Below are 19,909 nucleotides of genomic sequence, written 5' to 3'. Positions count from 1 at the left end.
AAGGCGCTTTATCGTAACCTCATAGGCCTAAAGTTCGTGAATACAATAGCAACCTACCAATTTGGTACCATCTAGCATATTGTAGGCGTTATTCGGGAACCAAATTGGTACCTAAAACCTAAACTGTAGAGGGCCACGTGGAGTGTTTTTGTTTTTTAATGAAGGAAAAAGTTATTAATTTGTAAGTGTATTTATCGGTTGTTTTATAATCGTTCTATTTAAACAAACTTTAAATGGATCTCCTTTAAATAACTGAAATAATTTTTACGCGGTAAATCGTGTTACTCCGCCAAATTACGAGAATTTGCTTTCGTAGGCCTAATAAGCCCGTCTTCCAGGCTGATCAGCATCCGCAAGTACTGTCTTATTCAGTCTTCATTGAAGTGTACAGAGTCGTTTCGTCCTACTTTTGTGTACAGTAGTGCATTATTGATACAAGTTGAACTTGCAACTTTTAATTTGTCTGTGTATGAGGCCCACTCATGTTATTGTCCAGATATTATAATTATATCGTAAAATAATAAAATAAACTAGAATTTAATTCGTCGCATTGACGAATTATACTATAGCCTATAGGCTATGATCATTGTGATAAAAGATAATTTAACCAACATTTAATTTAAGAAAATCTTGAAATACAAGCCCAAAAAATTGAGTTTGTACGATGTACTAATGTATGGTAAACTTGTAGTACAGGACCAATGAACAAATACCTGAATTGTGCACAGTATTTAGTTTTTTTAAACTAAAAATAATTCTTTCTATTCTCTTACAGATTCATAGAATAAATTTTTGGTGAAAATGCCAAAGAAGCAGTGGTGGACATGGCGAAATAAGAGAGAAGATAACCACACAAGAAATAATGATATTGATAGTAGTAGGCCTAACATTAATGAACAGTCTAGAACTGAGGGAAGGAAACGAAGAATACACTGGAGGAATGTAACACATAATGGGGAGGGGCAGGCAGGTCCTAGCTCAAGACACCCAAGTCATGGTGGCAGGGATAGGCCGATGCAGAATGAAAACTTGCATTATCAACAGAGAGGTACTAGGCCTAGGAGAGACGATGAAAGTGGCAGGGAGAGACTCATGCAGGGGGATGTACAACATCAACAACAGAGAGATCCTAGGCAAGATAATAAGGGTGGCAGGGCAAGGCTGATGCAGGGAGCAGTACAGCATCAGCTAGGGCCTAGTGCTAGGCAAGATAATCGTCATGGTTGTAGCGAGAGGCTGACGTCTGATATCATAAAACACCAGCCAGGGTCTAGTTCCAAGAACAGTGGTAGTCAAGAACATCAGCAGGCAATTGGTAGAGGGCAGTGCAATGAAAGAAATGGTGCGTCATCAGCAATAAGGTCGTCAAATTCATCAAATATTGGAAGACATATCCTTTGATAAATAAGTACAGTGTAAAGAAGGGTTTTTGTTAGTATTGTAATTGGGTCTTCTCTCAGTCATACCCATAAACCCTTCTTGTACGCTCTGACAATAGCATTGTCCACAAACCTTTCAAAGGTATTTAAAATAGAACATCATACTGGACTAATTTAGCATGTTTTCTAGTTTTTCTTAACTAAATCTCACATATTCCAGGTTTTTATTATGATCCTGTTAAGAATCGATATTTCAGAGTTTTTCAAGGCCATAACACGAACAATCCTTACAGTGAAGAGAACATACGAAGGAAAGAGGCAGAAAAAAGAAGACTAGAACTGTTACACTCAAACAGCATACATGACCAATGTTTCCCTGTGAGTTTTGAATTTAGTAAGCTATACAGTAGAACCACACCCTTTTACAAGTAATTGCAAAAATATATAAAAATAATTGCTTTACACAATTTATTTATCATTATTCATTTTATTATTCATTTTAAACTATTAAAATGTATTTATTATACTCTACAATATCTTGGGTTGTCGTTACTAAGCATGTACTTTTTATTTATATTAAAGTATAGACACATTTTTAATTTTAGAATGACTTTAAGAAGACATCTACAATTCCGTCCATAAATCTAATTTTCAACCAAAGACAAAAAGGAAAATTGTCATCTTTATCATATGAAAGGTAATGTAAATTTTTAGCAGCTGTTCTTTACACTAAAATATTTAGAGCTTGTTATACATATCTTTTATAATGGAATAATTATGTTGTTTTCTAGGCAGTGCCATGAAGCATGTGTTGCCAGGATGTGCACACAATCGTCCCACCAAATCTTAACATGTCCTGACACAGTTCGCTATGGAGAGTCTGGATATATGAATGTACTACAGGTTGGTGTTAACTTGAAATTTTAGTCATGTCGAGTTTATATATATAGGCACATGTTCAAGTTCTGGCGGTTGGACAAGTTTTCTCGAATAAGGACGTTCAGTAAACCAGTGCTTCTTTGGGAAAGTGTTCTGCTCAAGTTTAATTGTAGCCGGACCTTGGTTTCGATAAATGTACTTGCAATTCACCGTCCATTTATAATGTTCTGTTCTTCTAAACTCTCTTTTAAATTCATTTATTGTTTATTATTTCAGACAGATAAACACCGAAAGAAAATCCTAACAGTAATATCTGATAATCAGTTTCATAGGTATATTGCTCTATCTACTTATATATAAATAATACATATATATCATTTATCAAACTATAGAGTCATTTTGAATATTATGTTTTATAAATATTTATGCCACCTGATTTCAGTATAATTTAATTGCATTATCACTTAGGTTTTGGCAGGCTACTGTAACTACAAACAAACACAATTCGTCACAAATCGATCTTAAAAACTGGAAAAAAATAAACTGTGTTGGAACAAAATGTTCAAAGGTAAGGTAGTTTTGTACTATCCAAAGAAATTGAGAATGTTTCAGCGCAGGGACGATTCGGCTCATGGAAGATTCTGTTGAATAACTTATTAAAAGTCTGATTTTATATGATCTTTATTTTTCATATTTTTGTTGGACAATACATCTTTAAAAGATGGCAAGAGAGCTTAGTGTTGACATACTAGTTAAGTTTGCACTGTAACAAGTTATTATCGTGATTCTTATTGTTTTTTTTTTTTGCATTAAAGGTAACAAGCGCAAGCTGGGTATCTGTGGATGAGCATCAGGACAATCATATTTTGTATCCTTATAATATAATAAGTTAAGAGTTGATACAACTTTTGAATGAGTTTAATTAATGCACAGCATATGATGCGAAATTAGCAATGGGATGGCAAGGACACAGCAGGCATGTAACAATTCAGGTGTTGCTGGTATGCAGTCTTTATGATTTTCGCTTGTTTTGTGGAAAAAAAAACCAACCTGAATTTAACAAATTTGTCCTTTTCTATTATCAATAACCTTAAAAGGTAAAATGTTACACTCAAATATTGTATTATATTCATATGAAATATTACTAAACTAAAAGTGTCCCTTTCTACTATCACCTGTAACTATGAGGTCAAAGGTTACAACAAAGAATTGATTTTATACATGTAGTGTAATATGAATGATATTATATTCCTAAATCTAAAAATAGATACACAATATCTGGTGGCCACACAAGTCAAATACAACTGTTTGAGCAAAGTCCTAACTCGCTTCACGTTATTCTGTACAACCAATCAGCATACGGCATGGTTTGGACGTCGTCATGGAGTAATAACAAAATGTTTCCTAATCACCTTTCTGTTGGTAATTTCATGTTGATTTTTGTTTATTGTCGACTATAAATAGTGCTCGGGGGTTGCGCCTACTCTCCTACAGAATCACCATCTCTTACATTTAAAAGGTATTATAAAAACAGAATAAACTGGACAAAATTAACAAGAAACATTACGTCACATCATATTATAATGAAGTAAAATGAATAGCAACTTATTTTTTTTAATTCTATTTTTTCATTGCACAAACTTCTCAGACTGCATTCTTTACTGATTTTAATGTTTTTATTGTAAAAAACCAAGGTGGTAGAAAATCTTATGTTGTTGATATTATGACCTCAGTCAAGACCAAGCTAAACACGAATGGAACTGAAGTCTTCTGTCAAGCCTTCGCTAAATCTGTAAGTTTTCAGAAAACCAGTGGCCATATTAACCAATCATATTGAGATAATTCATTCCCTTAAATATTTAAGTATTTCCCTTAAATTGTATTCATTTAGATAGGAGATTTTTTAAATTTTAAGGGTAAGTGTTTCCCTTGGCGTAAGTGTGAATGGTGAATACTGCCATGGCAGCTTAACACTTTCAAATTTGCTTTTACTATTAAAAATGATCTTTCTGAGAACCTTAATAGATGGAAAAGTAGATTTACCCATTTTACTTTCCACAGGCACCACTTCTCTACAATGGAACAAAACGTGGTGAAATATTTAGCTTTGACCTTCGAACTCCGTCCAATCACAGAAGAAATGTTGCATCAACACTCCTTCACAAAACCTCTGTGTGCTGTCTGAAACTTCTGAATGATGAAAATTATATCATTGCAAGTGATATGTCTGGAAAAGTAGTACATTTTTTGAAGAAATTTCTTTTCTTTTTTTTTTTTTTATTTCCAAACTTGTAGGTTACATAATTCATTTTTTATTGTACTGTAGAATGTTTTGTATTTTTTTTCAGATAAAAATGTGGGACATAAGAATGTGCACTGTTGTTAGGGAATACCATGGCAACATTAATCAGCTTAGACATTTACCTTTCCAGATAGATTCAACAGAAAATATTCTCTACACTGGTAAGCTTTTAAGTTTGGTTTACCTCCAATGAAAGACCCCTCTAAATAAATACCAACATTTCAAGACACTGAAAACAGATATATTTTGTACTTTCTTTGTGATTCGATCCTCTTATAGACCATCTGACAAAACTTACACTGAAATGAAAATTCGCATAAAATCTTTTGCCTCGTCTGAAATTTTCAATTATCACTACCCACTCCAATTCCCTAGCAGAGATCGTCATATTTTATATCAATAATTATATTTAAAGCATTTTTGCCTCGTTTGTTTTTAACCTCTCGCTATGGCCTTGATATGTGTTTCTTTTTTCTATAGTTGGGCAGGATTGCTTCACTAGAATGTGGAGCCTGAATACCAGCAACCTTCTGAATACAATCCCACCACCTCTGCCAGCCTCCAAGCAGACATTACCATCTGTCATCTACTCCACTGACTGGGCTGCAAGCCCTGGCCTCCTCCTGGCAACACAGAAGCAACTAGACTGGTATTCGTTATGACCCTTGTTCTTGTTGTCATCCTCATAATAGTTAGCTTTCAATTTTTTTTAAACGACCAGAACCAAAGGGTGATGCAAATGGGAAAATGTTTATGCTGTAGCACTAAAAAAAAACTAAAACAAATTTCTGCCATGTGCACAAAACAGCTTTTACTTCACTCTGTTATGAACTGAAAACATGACATGGTTAAGCTTGCTTCTGCTATGTAATCCAATGGATTCTAGCCTCTGAGAGACTTAACAAAACTAGTACAGTATCTGGTTCACTGCATCTGTTGTATGTTTGGAACCAAACCAAGGACCTTCCTTAAACCCACCGTAGTAGCCTAGCTGTATTCAACATTTTCGTGCGACTGTGTGTCACGAAGCAGTAGGCCTTGTTAATTTTTAAATTTTATATTTTTATTATCATTTTAATCATGATTATTCACGCCATATCTTTTATTTATGTAACAACTTTTTCGTTTTTTAAATGCATCATTTTTTAAAAATTTATTTTATATTATATAGATAAATTGTACACCTATTTCGAGAACAAATAAACAAACAAGAAAACCTTGATAATTGTTATATATATTTATTGTTATTATCCAAAAAAGAAAGAGGTACTGAATGTCCGAAAAATGTCATACAGTAAATATTTGGTTAATAGTATTACACACATATATTTCTGGCAGTATTGCCAGCACTGTAGAAATGTCACATAGTAAAATCATGTTAGATTTGTTTTAATCTTTAACCTGATAAGGTTGTCCCACTCATGGAGAAGGAACGTTTCACATTGGAGTGTTTGTCAGAGCCATTAAAGCTTGGATCCTACTTCCACGCAATGCAGGGATGTAAATGCGCTACAAGAAATTTGACCAATCACAACATGATTTGTCATGTTAAATGTAAAATGTTAAATGTATTATTACTGGTCCTCAAGTTTAACTGGAAACTGAGGAAATTCGGATTAGGCCCTCCACGGACCCACTGCAGCCAGCAGTGCAGCGCCTACCAGATCAGCACACCGGGAGACGATCCCCTACTCTTTTCGAATAGTCATCCAAAATTTCAGCTCACTTGCATTGTGCCTACATCATTGCGAACAAAGCTTTTATATCAAACTCGTGCACTTGCTTGTAATACCACTTAAATTTACATTAAATTTCATGTTTTTTGTGAACTATAACCTGATTAAGGTGAAGATCACATTAACATATAGGGAAAACAACTTAAATGTGTAAATGTATAGTAAAAATGAAAGTACTAACTGAACTTAAGTGGTTTTAGTAAGTAATATTACTGGATTAAATACTTTAAAATCTGAAATACAGTTAATATTGTTTTAGTACATAATTTATAAAAGATACAAATTAATTTTGATAATTATACATAAAATCAATTTATTATATTCTTCTACCTGTATGTAAATTATTATTTACATATATATTGCATATTTTATCCAATGAAAATTATGTTATTAGTTACTTTACCGTAACTTACATTTGTCTATTTCCTTAAAATTATTTGAAGAATACATACAGTAGATAACACTATGTTAAATAAAATGTTTGTGTTTTACAGAGAACTCGACCTCCCCACCCCCAATCCTAAAAAAAAAGTGTCTGTGGACAGCAAAATAGAGGCAAATAATAATTTCACTTAATTTCTTTAAAACATTCGTTACATGATCATACTGTACCCAGGTTATTTTTATTGTCAGAAGAGAAAATCATGGGACATTTTTGCTAGGCCTAGGGCAGGTTAATATGTTTATTGGTTGTTTTCAACCTACTACATGGACCTTCTAAATCTCCCAATAATCAGATATTTCGAGTCATCTCCCATCTATTTTCGTTACATGATCATACTGTACTAATAAACATGCGTAACATTAAACCAATCAAATCACACACACACCGTTGACGAAAAATTGCATTATTTCTAAGCACACTTCTTTATGGCAAATTGGATTGATAAGACATTGTAATAATCGTACCAAAGAGTGTTTATGGGTTTTGTTTTCCATGTGGTTCAGTCATCCATGTGTGTGTAATTTATGGATTTCTATTGGCAGGGTTGGCAAAAGAAACTGAATTAGATGCATTGTTGACCATGCCAATAGCCTCCACACCAAATATTTTCATTATTAATTACTGTATCGGACCACATCAGTTAAGTTGAAGCTGACATCCTGGAGACAGACCAGCAATTTCATGGAAACTGCCATCTGATCAAGGCATTAATAATAAATCTCCATTTCATTGCATTTAACAGTCTGAACATGCCCTTACTAAAAAAAACTTCATAATCCTTTTACATTGCTTTTAAGAATCATCTGAACTCGCCTTTAAATACATCTTCATCATAGACTCTCTTTTTCATTGCATTTATTACAGACTCTTACTGGCTGGTCCCATCCTCTTGACGGCACTGGCTTAGTATTCTTAGAGCAGTCTCCGCACACTCCCTGGCCGCAAGCCCTGCAGTGGTGTATGCGTATCTTGGGGGTAAACTCATTCTCACAGCATATACAATTGGTTATTTCTTCGTTGGGTACCCAGTAAACTGGCCTGGCTGCATCGAGTAGATAATCTAAATTGTTGGGGAAAAAAAACCAGATTATTGTTATTGTCAGAAGAGAAAATCATGGGACATTTTTGCTAGGCCTAGGCCAATACGTTTATTGGTTGTTTTTAATCTACTACATGGACCTTCTAAATCTCCCAATAATCAGATATTTCGAGTCATCTCCCATCGATCTCCTGCTAAAGGTACAATTTCTCCTGATTGTTCTGGATACAAAAACATCGCATACATTTACCATAGATTACAGTACTGTTACATACCCCCTTTTGTTTCTAAAAATACATTTTCTATTGCCAAGATTTTAAATAGTGGCTTCTATGTTTGCATGTATAATAATTATAGCACACTCTTTAGTCAGGCTTTTAAAAGTCTCCAGATAGTTAATTTTTCTAAAGTTTGGATATCTGGGATAATATTGTTTTATTGTCGAAGTCAATATTTTACCTTTTGGGTACACCATCACATTGGCCACCATTCCTAAAGTATTTTGAAAAGCTTCACCCACTTTCCTAGCCATTACTGGAGGCTGTTCTGTTCCATCTTCCTGGACCTCTAACACTGAAGAAGATAAAATGCTAACATTGTTGGATAGAGTATTGATACGACTCTTGGTCATGCTTGAGAAACTTCAGCTATCACAGTTGGTATTAAGCTCTCTCTACACTATCAAATTAGTTTGACAAAAAAAGTGTGATGTGTCCAAATATGGTAGCGATATAACATCATCATGTTTATATATAGGCACATCACATTTTTTGCCACATAATTAAAGTTTGATAGTGTATACAGAGCTTTTAACCGAGGACTTTGGGAATTGTGTTTAACGTTGCGTACCTTGTTTTGATCGTATCTCATAGCAGTCATCACACACCCTGACCGGGGCTTCACCCCATCCTTTTTCTGGTACAGGTAGCTTCTTACTTGAACATTCGTCACAGAACCCATTACCACAAACGCGACAATGATGCTTTTTCTCGTCGGTTTCAAAACTTAATTCACACTTTTGACAATTCTATGAAATGAAATAAATGGTCTGTGACATTTCTTATTTGGAAATAAAACCAATGCATACAGTAGCTAAGGTAAGTAGTAGCTACTGCAGCTAAAGTGTTAATGCTTTGGAAATTACATTTTTTGGTTTGTATATGTGTGGTTGTATATCAATATCTGGTCAGGCTGCAACATTATGGGAGTATGTTTCCAGGCGTGTTTGATCCAAAAATTACTGGGGTAATGAGGCTTTGTGCAATAAGCGCTACAGTATAATAAAGATAGAGTATTATTATTATTATGTCTTGGGGAAAAACTGGAGACCAGTACCGACTTTCACTTCAGCTTACCAAAATCTGTGAATTTGGAATCCAATACGTAGGTGCAATCTGGTCTGATATCCAATCGCTTATCATAGTGGTGGGTTTCTTACTGACAGAGCTGACCGAGTCGATCAAGTATGACAATCCATCGATCACCTTTCTGCTCGTATTATCAGTCGTACCTTGCAGGACCATGTGACCCTAAAAACAAAATATTTTAGATTTGGCAATTATGTATCATCTTTACTGTGTGTCTGTATCATCTTTACTGTGTGTCTGTATCCTCCAAAAGTATGCATTGCTCTCATGCCAAAGAGATTACTTTTGTTGCCTTTTAATGGTATTTATAACTTTCGATTTGCGACGAAATGAATGACTTACTCCAGGCCACACATGGCGAATCTCTGTCCTGACAGCAGCATCTACTGGGTCTTGATTACCATACCAGTACTGCCGACTGCGGAAGATGATGCCGCAGTTAGGACACTCCAAAACATATCTAAAAGAAAGAATTTGAAAAATAGAACATGTGTTTGCCTGAAACATATCAAAATAATCCTAAGATAGATTTAAATAGCAGTTTACGTTTGGGAGGGGGAGACGGGGAGGGGGAGACGGAGACGGGGAGGGGGAGACGGAGACGGGGAGGGGAAGAATAGGAGGGGTGGAATGGGAGGGGAGGGGAAGAAGGAGGGGAAGAAGGGGAGGGGCTTTGAGCATTCATGTTTGGTTTCTATTTTAGCATAGAATAAATTCTAAACTGCTTAGTGGTATACTGAACATAAACTAATTTTAGAAATGATAAAGATGAGGAAATATGTGAACATACCCTGACCATGCGTACTTAGCTAGGCCGACCCAGCCTGAGTCATTACAAGATGACGTCTTGGGCACAACTACAACTTCTTCACCACACTTTTCTAGACAGGCCTACAAAAGAAACAATATATTGTTAGCTTTTTAGGTACAGTAAACGGTGCCCATGCCTTAACCGCTCAGCCACAACCGACTCAATTATGGCTCATTATCAAAATACCTTGCAAATATATACGCGATTGTCGTGCTGATGAAGATACTTGCATCGCCCATCTGTATCATGTCCAAGTTTGTCTTTGTGGTTCATGGACCTGACGCACCGCTTCTGGCACGCTAAGCATCGACTTGTACATGTGAAGTATTCGTCAGGAAACGTCTTTGGCTGCGTAGTTTCAATATCTCCACTGAATTTTTCATTTAAAACCTGAAATTTAGAAAATGGTGTTATTTGATTGCAAAATGATTTTATGGGTATGCATGAGTTTTAATTGACAATTAGTGGGGTGACCTCTTAGACTAAGGTACGAAAGATTAAATTTCTGTTAAGGGGCGTGGAACTGATCGTGTCAGCAGCCAGAGCTCAGCATCCTGTTGTTAGATTGTGCCTTGATTGTACAGAGTGAAATATTTACCCTCAGTGCTTTGAACACAATAGCTACTGGTCTTGGCGACCTCACAGTATTGTCTTTGATCTGGTCCTTCAACTTATCGTGGAGTATGTTGAAGTTTGTGGGCGATTTATTGGTACGTGTCCCAACGTAATGGAGGCTACTAAACGCTCGGACATCCAGATGCATTTTTTCAAAACGTTCACGAAGGAGGATATCGGCTGACTTTTCTGAACCAAATCCTGGGAAAAGAAAAATGTGTGCTACTAAAAAAAAATGGAAATATTCAGGGTGGATCGATTGGGTGGATCGAGTGGGTGAGTGCGCATCACCCTTTTTGATAGCTAACTACTTTGATATGACTGACAGACTATTAATATTATATGTTTGCACTCCCCCAGGATGTTCCCTTGATATTTATACTATATAAAACTATATAGGTTTAGTGTGGATAGTAATGGCACTGGGGGTGGTGTGGTAAGCATCCTTGCCTTTCTGTCACAAATTCCTGGTTCAAGTGCCACTTACCTAAAACATCCGTATGCTGTGTTTCGTGAAAGACCACAACAACTGGACCAATGGTAGACAGCGATATATCCTCACCAATCCGATTCACTGTTATTTTCAACTCCTTATCGAAATGTTTCCGATAAGCTAAAGATGCGTCTCCGATGAAGCGGAACAGGTCACTATGTAGCCGATCAGCTCTTGTACGATAGATAACAATATCGGATATCGCAAGCACCTTTAATAGTAGTCTAGTACGTTGATTCTCATTGGGTGATACACCAAGCAGGCCTTCTGTGTCGATTGTGACAACTTTGAGGTTGTTGTCGTAGGCGGCCCATACACCGACGGTGCACGATTCTTGAAGATGGGACGTTTTAAAGACTTCTTCCCCAGAAAAGAACGTATGATTCAAAGTGTGGGATTTTCCGTCGCCAGTATTACCAAATATGGACACAATCTTTACATCTTGGTCTTCGCATCCTAGTTTTTCTAGTAACTCCAATTCAGACTTTACCTATTTAAACAAAATTAATAAAGCATTATTAACAGCCTTTCATACCTGCTCCGGTTCCGGCTACAGGCACAGCAAATAAAATCGCTTCTCAATGTTTTGTTTTCACGACGTGCCACGCTGCAAACCGGAAAAGGAATTTGTTTTTGCCAGTGGCTATTCGACTCTTAAATTCTTGAACCTTGACTCTTTTTTTTTTTTTTTGTACTGTGTATTGTGATATTTTGTATATTTTGTAAGATCATTTTAATCCAGACCTTTTTATGTGAATTGCCCCGTGTGGGATGATTAAAGAATTTTGAATTTGAATTTGAATTGAATTTGAATTGAATTTTAATCAATAGCAGCATGTCTTATGAAAACGAAAAGTCGCTAATGATGTTACACACAATCTGACGTGAGCCTGAGCCAGGCCAGAGCTGGTGTGAAAGAGCCTTTTTAAACAGATCAAAAAAATAAAGTCAGAAAATTTGATTCAAGATTCAAGGATAAATACTTCTTTGTTTTAAATGTTTACTGCTTCAATTGTATAAAATAATAAAAATAAATTACAAAAATTAAAAAAATTAAGTTTGAATTGTAAAAATAAAGTTGAATTCCAATGAATAACATTGTAAAATTATTTGTTTTTCATTTTGATTCTATAATTTGTACAGCAGTTGTACTTTTGGAGAGCTTTCATTTTGGTATGGTAGATGAAAGGACATGACAAAAGATTGATCAACGCATGCTTATAATCCCAGTATACACTGTTGCGTTGATTATCGGGATTGTATTGTTTGATTTAACATTCGTCCTTCATCTACAGTTCCTAAACAAAAGCTCGCTAATATCCCAATGCTTCACAAATTTAATTTTAAATTCTTTTTGCAACTCAGACCTATTTAAAGGAAAAAAAATTGAGCTTGTTAATTGACACAAACTGCAAATCACCTGAAGTTTTTCATCGCCATTAACCAGAAGAAAACCGGGATTCAAATTCTGATGATCAGTCGTCTCATCAGAAGTGTCCTCCTTGTCTTTTGTACCAGTTTCACTTGTAGACTTTGTCCGTGGTCGCGGAACTGGTCGACTGCTCTTTTTATCAAACTCTGAAAAATGGTCAACCATGTTTCCGGAGTTAAGGTTAAGAAGCGCTGCTTCTAATTCATCCATCGACGATAAATGACTGTTTGGTTGGATGACCGCTGCTTGACGATTTTGATTCATTTCAAAATCTTGTTCTTCGGTCGTTTTTTTTAAAGATTTTACAGACGAATCACAATCAAGAAATGTTGATGTTGCTGCACTTGGACGAAGAACGGCTGCGCCCTTGGTTGTTTGTAAAAATGGACCTGGTGGCGGACACGATGTAAAAATATCTGACGGTTGTTCTATATGCGGTAACGACGTCAACGAATGCAGTTGATCGTCAAAATCTATGCCAGTTTGGAAATCATCGGAACTGTTTTCTTCCGGAATCTTTTGAATGTCGTCATCATCGGGATCCGACAACAGTAATAAATTCTCTTCTTCTGCTTGTACAGGTTTTGGAATTAATTTACGATGGTGTTTCGACAGTTTACCAGTATGGAAATGTTTATTACATTCTTCGCAAAACAAAGCCCTGCATTCTTCACACCTCACTGCGGCTGCATTATATGGGTTGCACCATTTTTCACATACATGGAACCCTTTTGGATACTGGTTCTGTATTATTTCCTCCCGTTCATGAAACATAAATTTAGGCTGTGATTCGTGCAGCTGACTTTCACACAGGCTGCACTGTCGACTTCCACAGTTTTCGCACCAAAACTTTGCCTCACCACCAGAGCAGCTAAATTTCTCCTCACAAATTCGTTTCGATGTCGGTTTCGTTTCTGTTACTTTGAACTTTCCTGCCATCGTAATCAATAACTCTGTCGTTGAAAATACTTTAAAAGACTTTGATTAAAAATAATTATGACGCAACTAATAATTTTCCCAGAGCTAAAAATTAAATTGATGATAAACTCTGCCCTTTAATAATTGTTTTTGTCTTTTCAACAACTTAGAAATTATTCGTCGTATAGAATATTATTAAATAGTAAACTTCAATTTTGTTAGAACTTATTTACATAAACACTGAGAAAATAATTATTTTGAAAATTTAAAAGAATTAATTGACAGTTTAATAAAGTAAATAATGGCATAATAAAAAATAAGTTTAAGTTTTATTGAACGAGGTGTATTATGTAAACAAAACCGAAAAGATTGACAGTTGAAAATAGAGGGCGCTGTACCAAACGTTTTCAATTGTATCATTATTAATTATCTGAGTTTTCTCGGAAAGGAAAGTGTGATATTCTGTATAAATTATGTTGTGTTTGATACTGCAAGATCTGGACAATAATATTAATGAATATTACAATAATACATATTTACCTTTGTTTTTAGCTACTGAATTTTGATCTAATTGGCCTATAATGAGATGGTACGGGCCTTTTTAATTTCAATGTTAGTGGAGATGCTTTTTTTTTTAGGAGTTACAGCTTTATAAAAAAAATACATAAGATAAACTAAAAGTATTTACCGCCCGTCCAACTATGGAGGTATAAAATAGACTCCATGGTCCAACCAATCTCAATCGATTAATAATTAATCCATTTCTGTTGTTGCTATCTACGACGCATGCGTAAATAATCCAAAAATGGAATTTACACATTTCTATTCTAATTTTTGATCACCACCATTCAAGAATTCATGAATATTTATAAAATTCAAAAAATTTGTTAAGAAATAAAAAAACAATTGTGTTTATAAAAATCCAGTAATATTAGAATTGATAATTAATTTATACTTCTATGCCGTAGGCCTAAGCCTAAAGATAAATAGGCCTAACTTTGAAAGTGAAACTATTTTAATATGAAATTATTTACAACACTAATGCCGTACGTATTACACATTTTACTCTACATAAATAAAATCATTAAAACCTTATGTGGTTGCCTCTCACTTTTGTGCGGTACCTTGAGGTGAAAGTACCCCATCGAAGTGTTAATATTCAGGGGCGAGATAATAATTCAACATTTATTAGATTAATTAATTAATTATTATTAATTAACGATTTTACAGGAAAAGAGGGGAAAAAATCAACATTAAAAACCGTAAAAATCTTCAATTTTTTTTAAAAGGTTGAATTATGGAGGTATAAAATTGTGTATGTATTGTTATAATAAAAATAAATAATAATATTTGTTTACAAATGGTATTAAAAACTGACCATATTATAGGCTACCTTCCATCCATGCTGACTTTCACAAACTTTGCCTCACCACCAAAGCAGCTAAATGTCTCTTCACAAATTCGTTTCGATGTCGCTTTCGTTTCTATTACTGAACTCGCCATCGTAATCAGTAACTCTGTCGTTGAAAAACACTTTAAAAATAAGTAGGCCTATGACGCAACTAATAATTTTCCCAGGGTTAAAAAATGAAATTGTTCAACTCTGCCCATTAATAAATTGTTTTTGTCTTTTCAGCAACTTAGAAATTATTCGTCGAATAGAATAACAGTAAGCATTCATTTTTTTTAGAATTTATATACATAAAATCTAAGAAACCCATTATTTTGAATATCCGATAAAATTTAATTAGACATTTTATAATGTAATATAGATAGTAATAAAGTAAATGTTAACTTTAATTGAACGAGCTGTATTATGTAAATAAACAAAATGGAATAGATTGGCAGTTTAAAAAGAGATGGTGCTGTTGTACCAAGTGTTACAATTTTCCAACTCTTTCTCTCTCTCTCTCTCTCTGGTATAATATTATCAAGAAAAAGTATTTGTTGATCCTATTACGTAACATGCATTATAAGGTAAAACCTCGAAAAGACGCCCACCCGAAGTACCCATCAAGAGTACTAAAAAGAAGACGCCCAAGAGCTTCTTTTCGAAGGGTCTTTCGAATCGCCTTAGGACAATTCTCACAGATTTCCTCATATATAATTATTATAATAATATTTCAATATATATATATGGCTCTGAATGTTTGTGGCCGTATATAAGGTTAAAGTATATTTTGTGCAAGTAATATATTATTGTCCAAGGTATAATTTGGCTCTGTGTGTATTTTTAACATTTGTATTTCAAATTTATTTAAAGAGGGTAAACCCTTCCAGCTGGACAGAATGCCAGTTGATATTCAGAGACACTATTAAATTCCAATAAAATACATAAAAATGATATTAAACTGCATTATGATAAAATACATTATTTACAAATAGGCTATAAAAAAAATATACAATTTAGTTTCAGGCCTTATAGTATTAAAAATAATATAATTTAAGTATAAATGTTTCATATTCGGAATTCAATCTTTTAAAGTACTTGGTAAAATTGTTGTTAGTAAACTTTATGGGAAAAAAAATTTGTCCATATCTGGACATGACATGATGTCATATCACTACCATATTTGGGCACATCACTACCATATTTGGGCACATCATCACTACCATATTTGGGCACATCACATTTTTTTTGTCACATAAAGTTTGATAGTGTAGACAGAGCTCTATATAGACTGAATTGTATCAACTTTCACAAAAGGTAAAAAAATTACTATATACAAATGTTAAAATGACTAGATCATCAAAAATACAAAACCAAAAAATAAAAAAAAAAAATCACCACAAAAAAGTAATATAAATATTTAAAAAATAGATAAATGGGAAACAAAGACACAAAAAATCAACCAGCAATTTCCAGTTTCAACATTTTATTGAAATGAAACGTAACAATGATATGCCTACTGTAGGCTGATAATAATAAAGATTATGCTTCGAAATGTGTTGGATCTCACCATATGGATTAATGAATATTTATTACTCCACGATCTCACGAAGACCAAAATAATACTTGTTTTTATTAGTAGTAAGTAATTGGTTAACTAGTTAATAATCATTTAAGCTCTGTCTACACTATCAAATTTTATGTGACAAAAAATGTGCCCATATATGGACATGATGATGTCATATCACTACCATATTTGAGCACATCGCACTTTTTCTCAAACTAGTTTGATAGTGGAGACAGAGCTTAACATTGATTCAAATGATACATAATACTAATATAACAAAATCTATAACGCATCGACCATAAAAGAGATGTGCAAGTAAACAATACATAATTATCTTACTTATAATAATAATAATTCAGTAGGCCTATTAAATTATATAAAAAAATACAAAAATATAAACAATTAATATTTGATTATAATAATATTTGTTGATATTAGACCTAGGCCTACTAGTAAGAAAAGAAGTAATTAATGATTTCAATGGTGGTAACAACCAAATAGGCCTACAGAGATAATATTAGACCTTTTCAAAAACAAATTTGAAATAAAAAATATTTGTCAATAAGCGAGCAGCGTTTTTTGTAAGAAATATTTCTTGTTTAAATTATAAAATAGCTTTGTTGAAGTTCCAGAAAAATATTTAGTGGACATAGACTACTGTACTAAATCGTCAATTTACGACGTTATTACATAACATTTGTTGTTTAACAATGATTCATCAGTAAGCACAGAATGTCACTTAGTGTATTTAGTTCAGTTTCTTTCTATAAAGGGCATGAATTTTAAATATATCTGGTTAAAATTTACATAAAACAAACGTGTAACAGAAATCATGGCGAAAAAACATGAATTTCCCTTAGAAAGTTTAAGCAATGTATTACCATATCCGGTGACTCCCTATAAAGTGAAATAAAAGTTGGTGGGTATACAGTACCGTGGTTAATTTTTGCTATAGCACGAAAATAAAAATCGAATAAAAAAAACACCAGGAACATTAAAGTTCAAGATATATTACCTACATCTGATAATATTTTTCACCACACTGTTTATTTTTCCTAATTGTTTAAAAATGCCTCTCTATTTTCAATATTTGTGTACAAAAGAATAGGTATTTCAATGTGTAATTTGAACTATCACCCCCACTCAACAAAATAGTGTAGCACATTAAAAATCCCAAAAATTATGAAACATAGGGGAAATTGTAGATCGAAAATGAATATTAGAATGTATGATCAATAGAAATTGTTTGCCCGTACCTGGCCTTTTATGATGAATTATCTCCAATACTGACAATCAATGCATGCAGTGTTCTACCTCTCCAATGTGCCGTGTGGGACAACATTTTTCATCAGCCTCGTTTTCACTTTATGGCGCGATTATAGACCGTCACAAATCTACAATATTGGTACCAATTTTCCTATTGCAGTCATCCCTGATTGTGCGTGCTGCCTATTAAACTATGTTTATGTACGTAGTCCAACCATTAGGCCTGGCTTTTGCAACAAGTATAGTCTCTAATTTAGTAGTCTCTAATTTAGGCCTATATAGGCCTAGAATTACATTATGCCCTATCTAGATGTAATTTCATATAGAGAATCTATCTAATATAGAAACACTGCAAAAATTATTTATGATGCACCGCAACGGAATGACGATGTTGATTCTCGCTCCATTGGCAGTGGCGTAACGCAGGGTGAAAAGGCTGGTTTCTTAAGGAGCCACCCCCTCCAACACTGGGTAGTTGCATTTGGCTGCTCTGAGGTCTCTTAATCCCGGGAGTTAGCCGGTTAGGATAATTTGCCCTTTCGCTGATAATCTTATTACATGCAATGCAATGACGTTTTAATTGAAGCCCCATCACGGGCAGTGGCGTAACACAGGGAGCGTAGGCCCTTGGTTTCTCAGGGTCCCATACAACACTGGGTAGTTGCCCGTGAGCGCTCATAACCGTTACGTCACTGCTCATTGGATTTTTTGGCCATTCGAGAATATTCATAATACGGGCAATACGAAATTGTAGGGATTGCTGCGTCGTTGGCACTGGCATAAAGCAGGCGGTAGAGGCCCTTGGTTTCTTAAGGGGCCCTCCTCCAACACTGGGTAGTAGTTGCATTGGGCTGCTGATCTGCGGTCCCTTAAGCTCTAGGGCCCCTGGGTTTATAGCCGTTAAGCTACTTCTCATTGGATTATTTGCCCTTTTGATAATCTCAATACAGGGATTGTGTTTAAGGTCATTGAGCAATCTTCCTAATTTGTTTAAAGCTGCTTCTGGTGTCAGTTTCCTATTCTTACAGTCTATTTCCCACTTGCTGAGCAACAGATTGGTCGGACTACTGTCTTGTTGAGAATTCTTTGGAGATCCAAGCCACTCTATGTATATACTGGTCTCTCCCATCAATTCTGCCAATCCTCGATAGTCACAAGGCCTATCTGGGCCTTCTGTTAAAACATCAAGGTGTATTGAAAGATCCCGGCGAGTTTGTTGTTGTAAAATTGATGGATGCCCGGGCGAACATGTAAATTGAGGTTCCAGATACTTATCGTGAGATTCTTCATTCTATAAAACAGAAAGGCAATGGGTAAGACTAATAAAAGCGTGACCAGCAAAAATGTATATGTTTGTATAGTAAATAATGTCTCAAAATACCGTAACAATTAAGTCAATATGGTCTAATTCAGGCAGATTGAGAAATAAATATAAAGAAGCCCAAAAGCCCAGTGGGCTAAGGCTTGATTTCGAGATGGGCTTCAAATGTAAAATTGGCTGGAAAAATTGTCAAAATCACAAAATTTACAGCATTTATTTCGAAAAAGCCCCATTATTTGCAAAAAAAATAATATTGTGAGTATAAAACCTGACCTTTTTTTCAACAACCACTCGATCCATATAAACAATTTCGCTACCAACACCAACTTGAAACTTAAAACTTGAACCTTTTATAAGACTTCTTGAAGACTCCATCACAAATTGACGGCTGATATAATTACCATCTGACATGATGTCACAAACACGGATCTTAAAATGTACGGTAACAATATTAGAAAATTAGATTATATTATTTTAAAATGAACGATTAATGATTATTTCTTTCTCTATGAAAAGGATGTTATTAAGAAGCTACCAGTCAAACTTAAAATAGGAAAATTTGTAATTTGTAATAAAAATAGTATTTAGAATTATTTTTCAAATTGGGTTGATATTATGTATTGCTTCTTTAGTTGAAAATAGTGAATGATTTGAATAGTGTGTTGGCATATGGAAATTATACATTTATAATTACATATTGCATCACTGGCTTCGCCTGACAGCCCTCGCATTCTATGACGTTTAAAGTGAATTTGTCTTCAGGTAGAAATGAACCCATTTTCACCGAGTTTACAATTTTTCGAGAATCGCAGTTGGATTCTTCATTTTTCACAAGCTGAAAGAAACATATCATAAATTTGAATTTGCACGAAAATCGATAGTGATGTGTTAATTTAGTTGTGCTGGATAGTTTTGTGTTTGGCTGTCAAGGTTTCCATCTGGACGTAAT

The 19,909-nt window shown here is 34.5% G+C and overlaps 3 protein-coding genes across 3 annotated transcripts; 1 reads left to right on the top strand and 2 right to left on the bottom strand.

Annotated features, from left to right (window-relative positions):
• The first annotated feature begins 125 nt into the window (after positions 1 to 125).
• Positions 126 to 5,764, top strand: LOC144852856 (DDB1- and CUL4-associated factor 4-like). The gene is made up of 13 exons (XM_078710880.1): positions 126 to 181; positions 776 to 1,394; positions 1,595 to 1,757; positions 1,985 to 2,076; positions 2,171 to 2,282; positions 2,535 to 2,590; positions 2,727 to 2,826; positions 3,074 to 3,126; positions 3,526 to 3,680; positions 3,953 to 4,050; positions 4,320 to 4,493; positions 4,607 to 4,721; positions 5,041 to 5,764. Exons 2-13 carry the CDS (start codon positions 802 to 804, stop codon positions 5,220 to 5,222), a joined length of 1,893 nt encoding a protein of 630 aa, XP_078567006.1. The 5' UTR covers positions 126 to 181; positions 776 to 801; the 3' UTR covers positions 5,223 to 5,764.
• A 38-nt stretch (positions 5,765 to 5,802) lies between these two features.
• On the bottom strand, positions 5,803 to 13,513 carry LOC144852855 (zinc finger FYVE domain-containing protein 1-like). The gene is made up of 10 exons (XM_078710879.1): positions 12,487 to 13,513; positions 11,061 to 11,556; positions 10,557 to 10,774; positions 10,145 to 10,348; positions 9,938 to 10,038; positions 9,490 to 9,607; positions 9,136 to 9,309; positions 8,630 to 8,807; positions 8,240 to 8,353; positions 5,803 to 7,801 (listed from the first exon to the last, which is right to left on the bottom strand). Exons 1-10 carry the CDS (start codon positions 13,435 to 13,437, stop codon positions 7,572 to 7,574), a joined length of 2,784 nt encoding a protein of 927 aa, XP_078567005.1. The 5' UTR covers positions 13,438 to 13,513; the 3' UTR covers positions 5,803 to 7,571.
• A 3,352-nt stretch (positions 13,514 to 16,865) lies between these two features.
• On the bottom strand, positions 16,866 to 19,384 carry LOC144852089 (uncharacterized). The gene is made up of 2 exons (XM_078709794.1): positions 19,234 to 19,384; positions 16,866 to 18,930 (listed from the first exon to the last, which is right to left on the bottom strand). Exons 1-2 carry the CDS (start codon positions 19,369 to 19,371, stop codon positions 17,998 to 18,000), a joined length of 1,071 nt encoding a protein of 356 aa, XP_078565920.1. The 5' UTR covers positions 19,372 to 19,384; the 3' UTR covers positions 16,866 to 17,997.
• Positions 19,385 to 19,909: the final 525 nt, after the last annotated feature.

Source organism: Antedon bifida, chromosome 9 (genome assembly GCF_963402885.1).
Source record: "Antedon bifida chromosome 9, ecAntBifi1.1, whole genome shotgun sequence".
In the NCBI taxonomy this organism is placed as follows: Eukaryota; Metazoa; Echinodermata; class Crinoidea; order Comatulida; family Antedonidae; genus Antedon; species Antedon bifida.
Note: the sequence above shows the minus strand (reverse complement) of the source record. Positions and strands in the feature narration are given on the sequence as shown.

Bases quoted from the DNA above. Each gene is read 5' to 3' on its own strand.
- LOC144852089 (XM_078709794.1), bottom strand. From the start codon at position 19,371: ATGTCAGATGGTAATTATATCAGCCGTCAATTTGTGATGGAGTCTTCA. The intron at 18,931-19,233 runs GTCAGGTTTTAT...TCTGTTTTATAG, and splicing joins GAGTGGTTGTTGAAAAAAAG to AATGAAGAATCTCACGATAA.
- LOC144852856 (XM_078710880.1), top strand. From the start codon at position 802: ATGCCAAAGAAGCAGTGGTGGACATGGCGAAATAAGAGAGAAGATAAC. The intron at 1,395-1,594 runs CCTTTGATAAAT...AATCTCACATAT, and splicing joins TCAAATATTGGAAGACATAT to TCCAGGTTTTTATTATGATC. The intron at 4,722-5,040 runs GTAAGCTTTTAA...TTTTTTCTATAG, and splicing joins AGAAAATATTCTCTACACTG to TTGGGCAGGATTGCTTCACT.
- LOC144852855 (XM_078710879.1), bottom strand. From the start codon at position 13,437: ATGGCAGGAAAGTTCAAAGTAACAGAAACGAAACCGACATCGAAACGA. The intron at 10,349-10,556 runs GTAAATATTTCA...TCTAAATTTCAG, and splicing joins TTGTGTTCAAAGCACTGAGG to GTTTTAAATGAAAAATTCAG. The intron at 9,608-9,937 runs GTATGTTCACAT...TCTTTCTTTTAG, and splicing joins GCTAAGTACGCATGGTCAGG to ATATGTTTTGGAGTGTCCTA.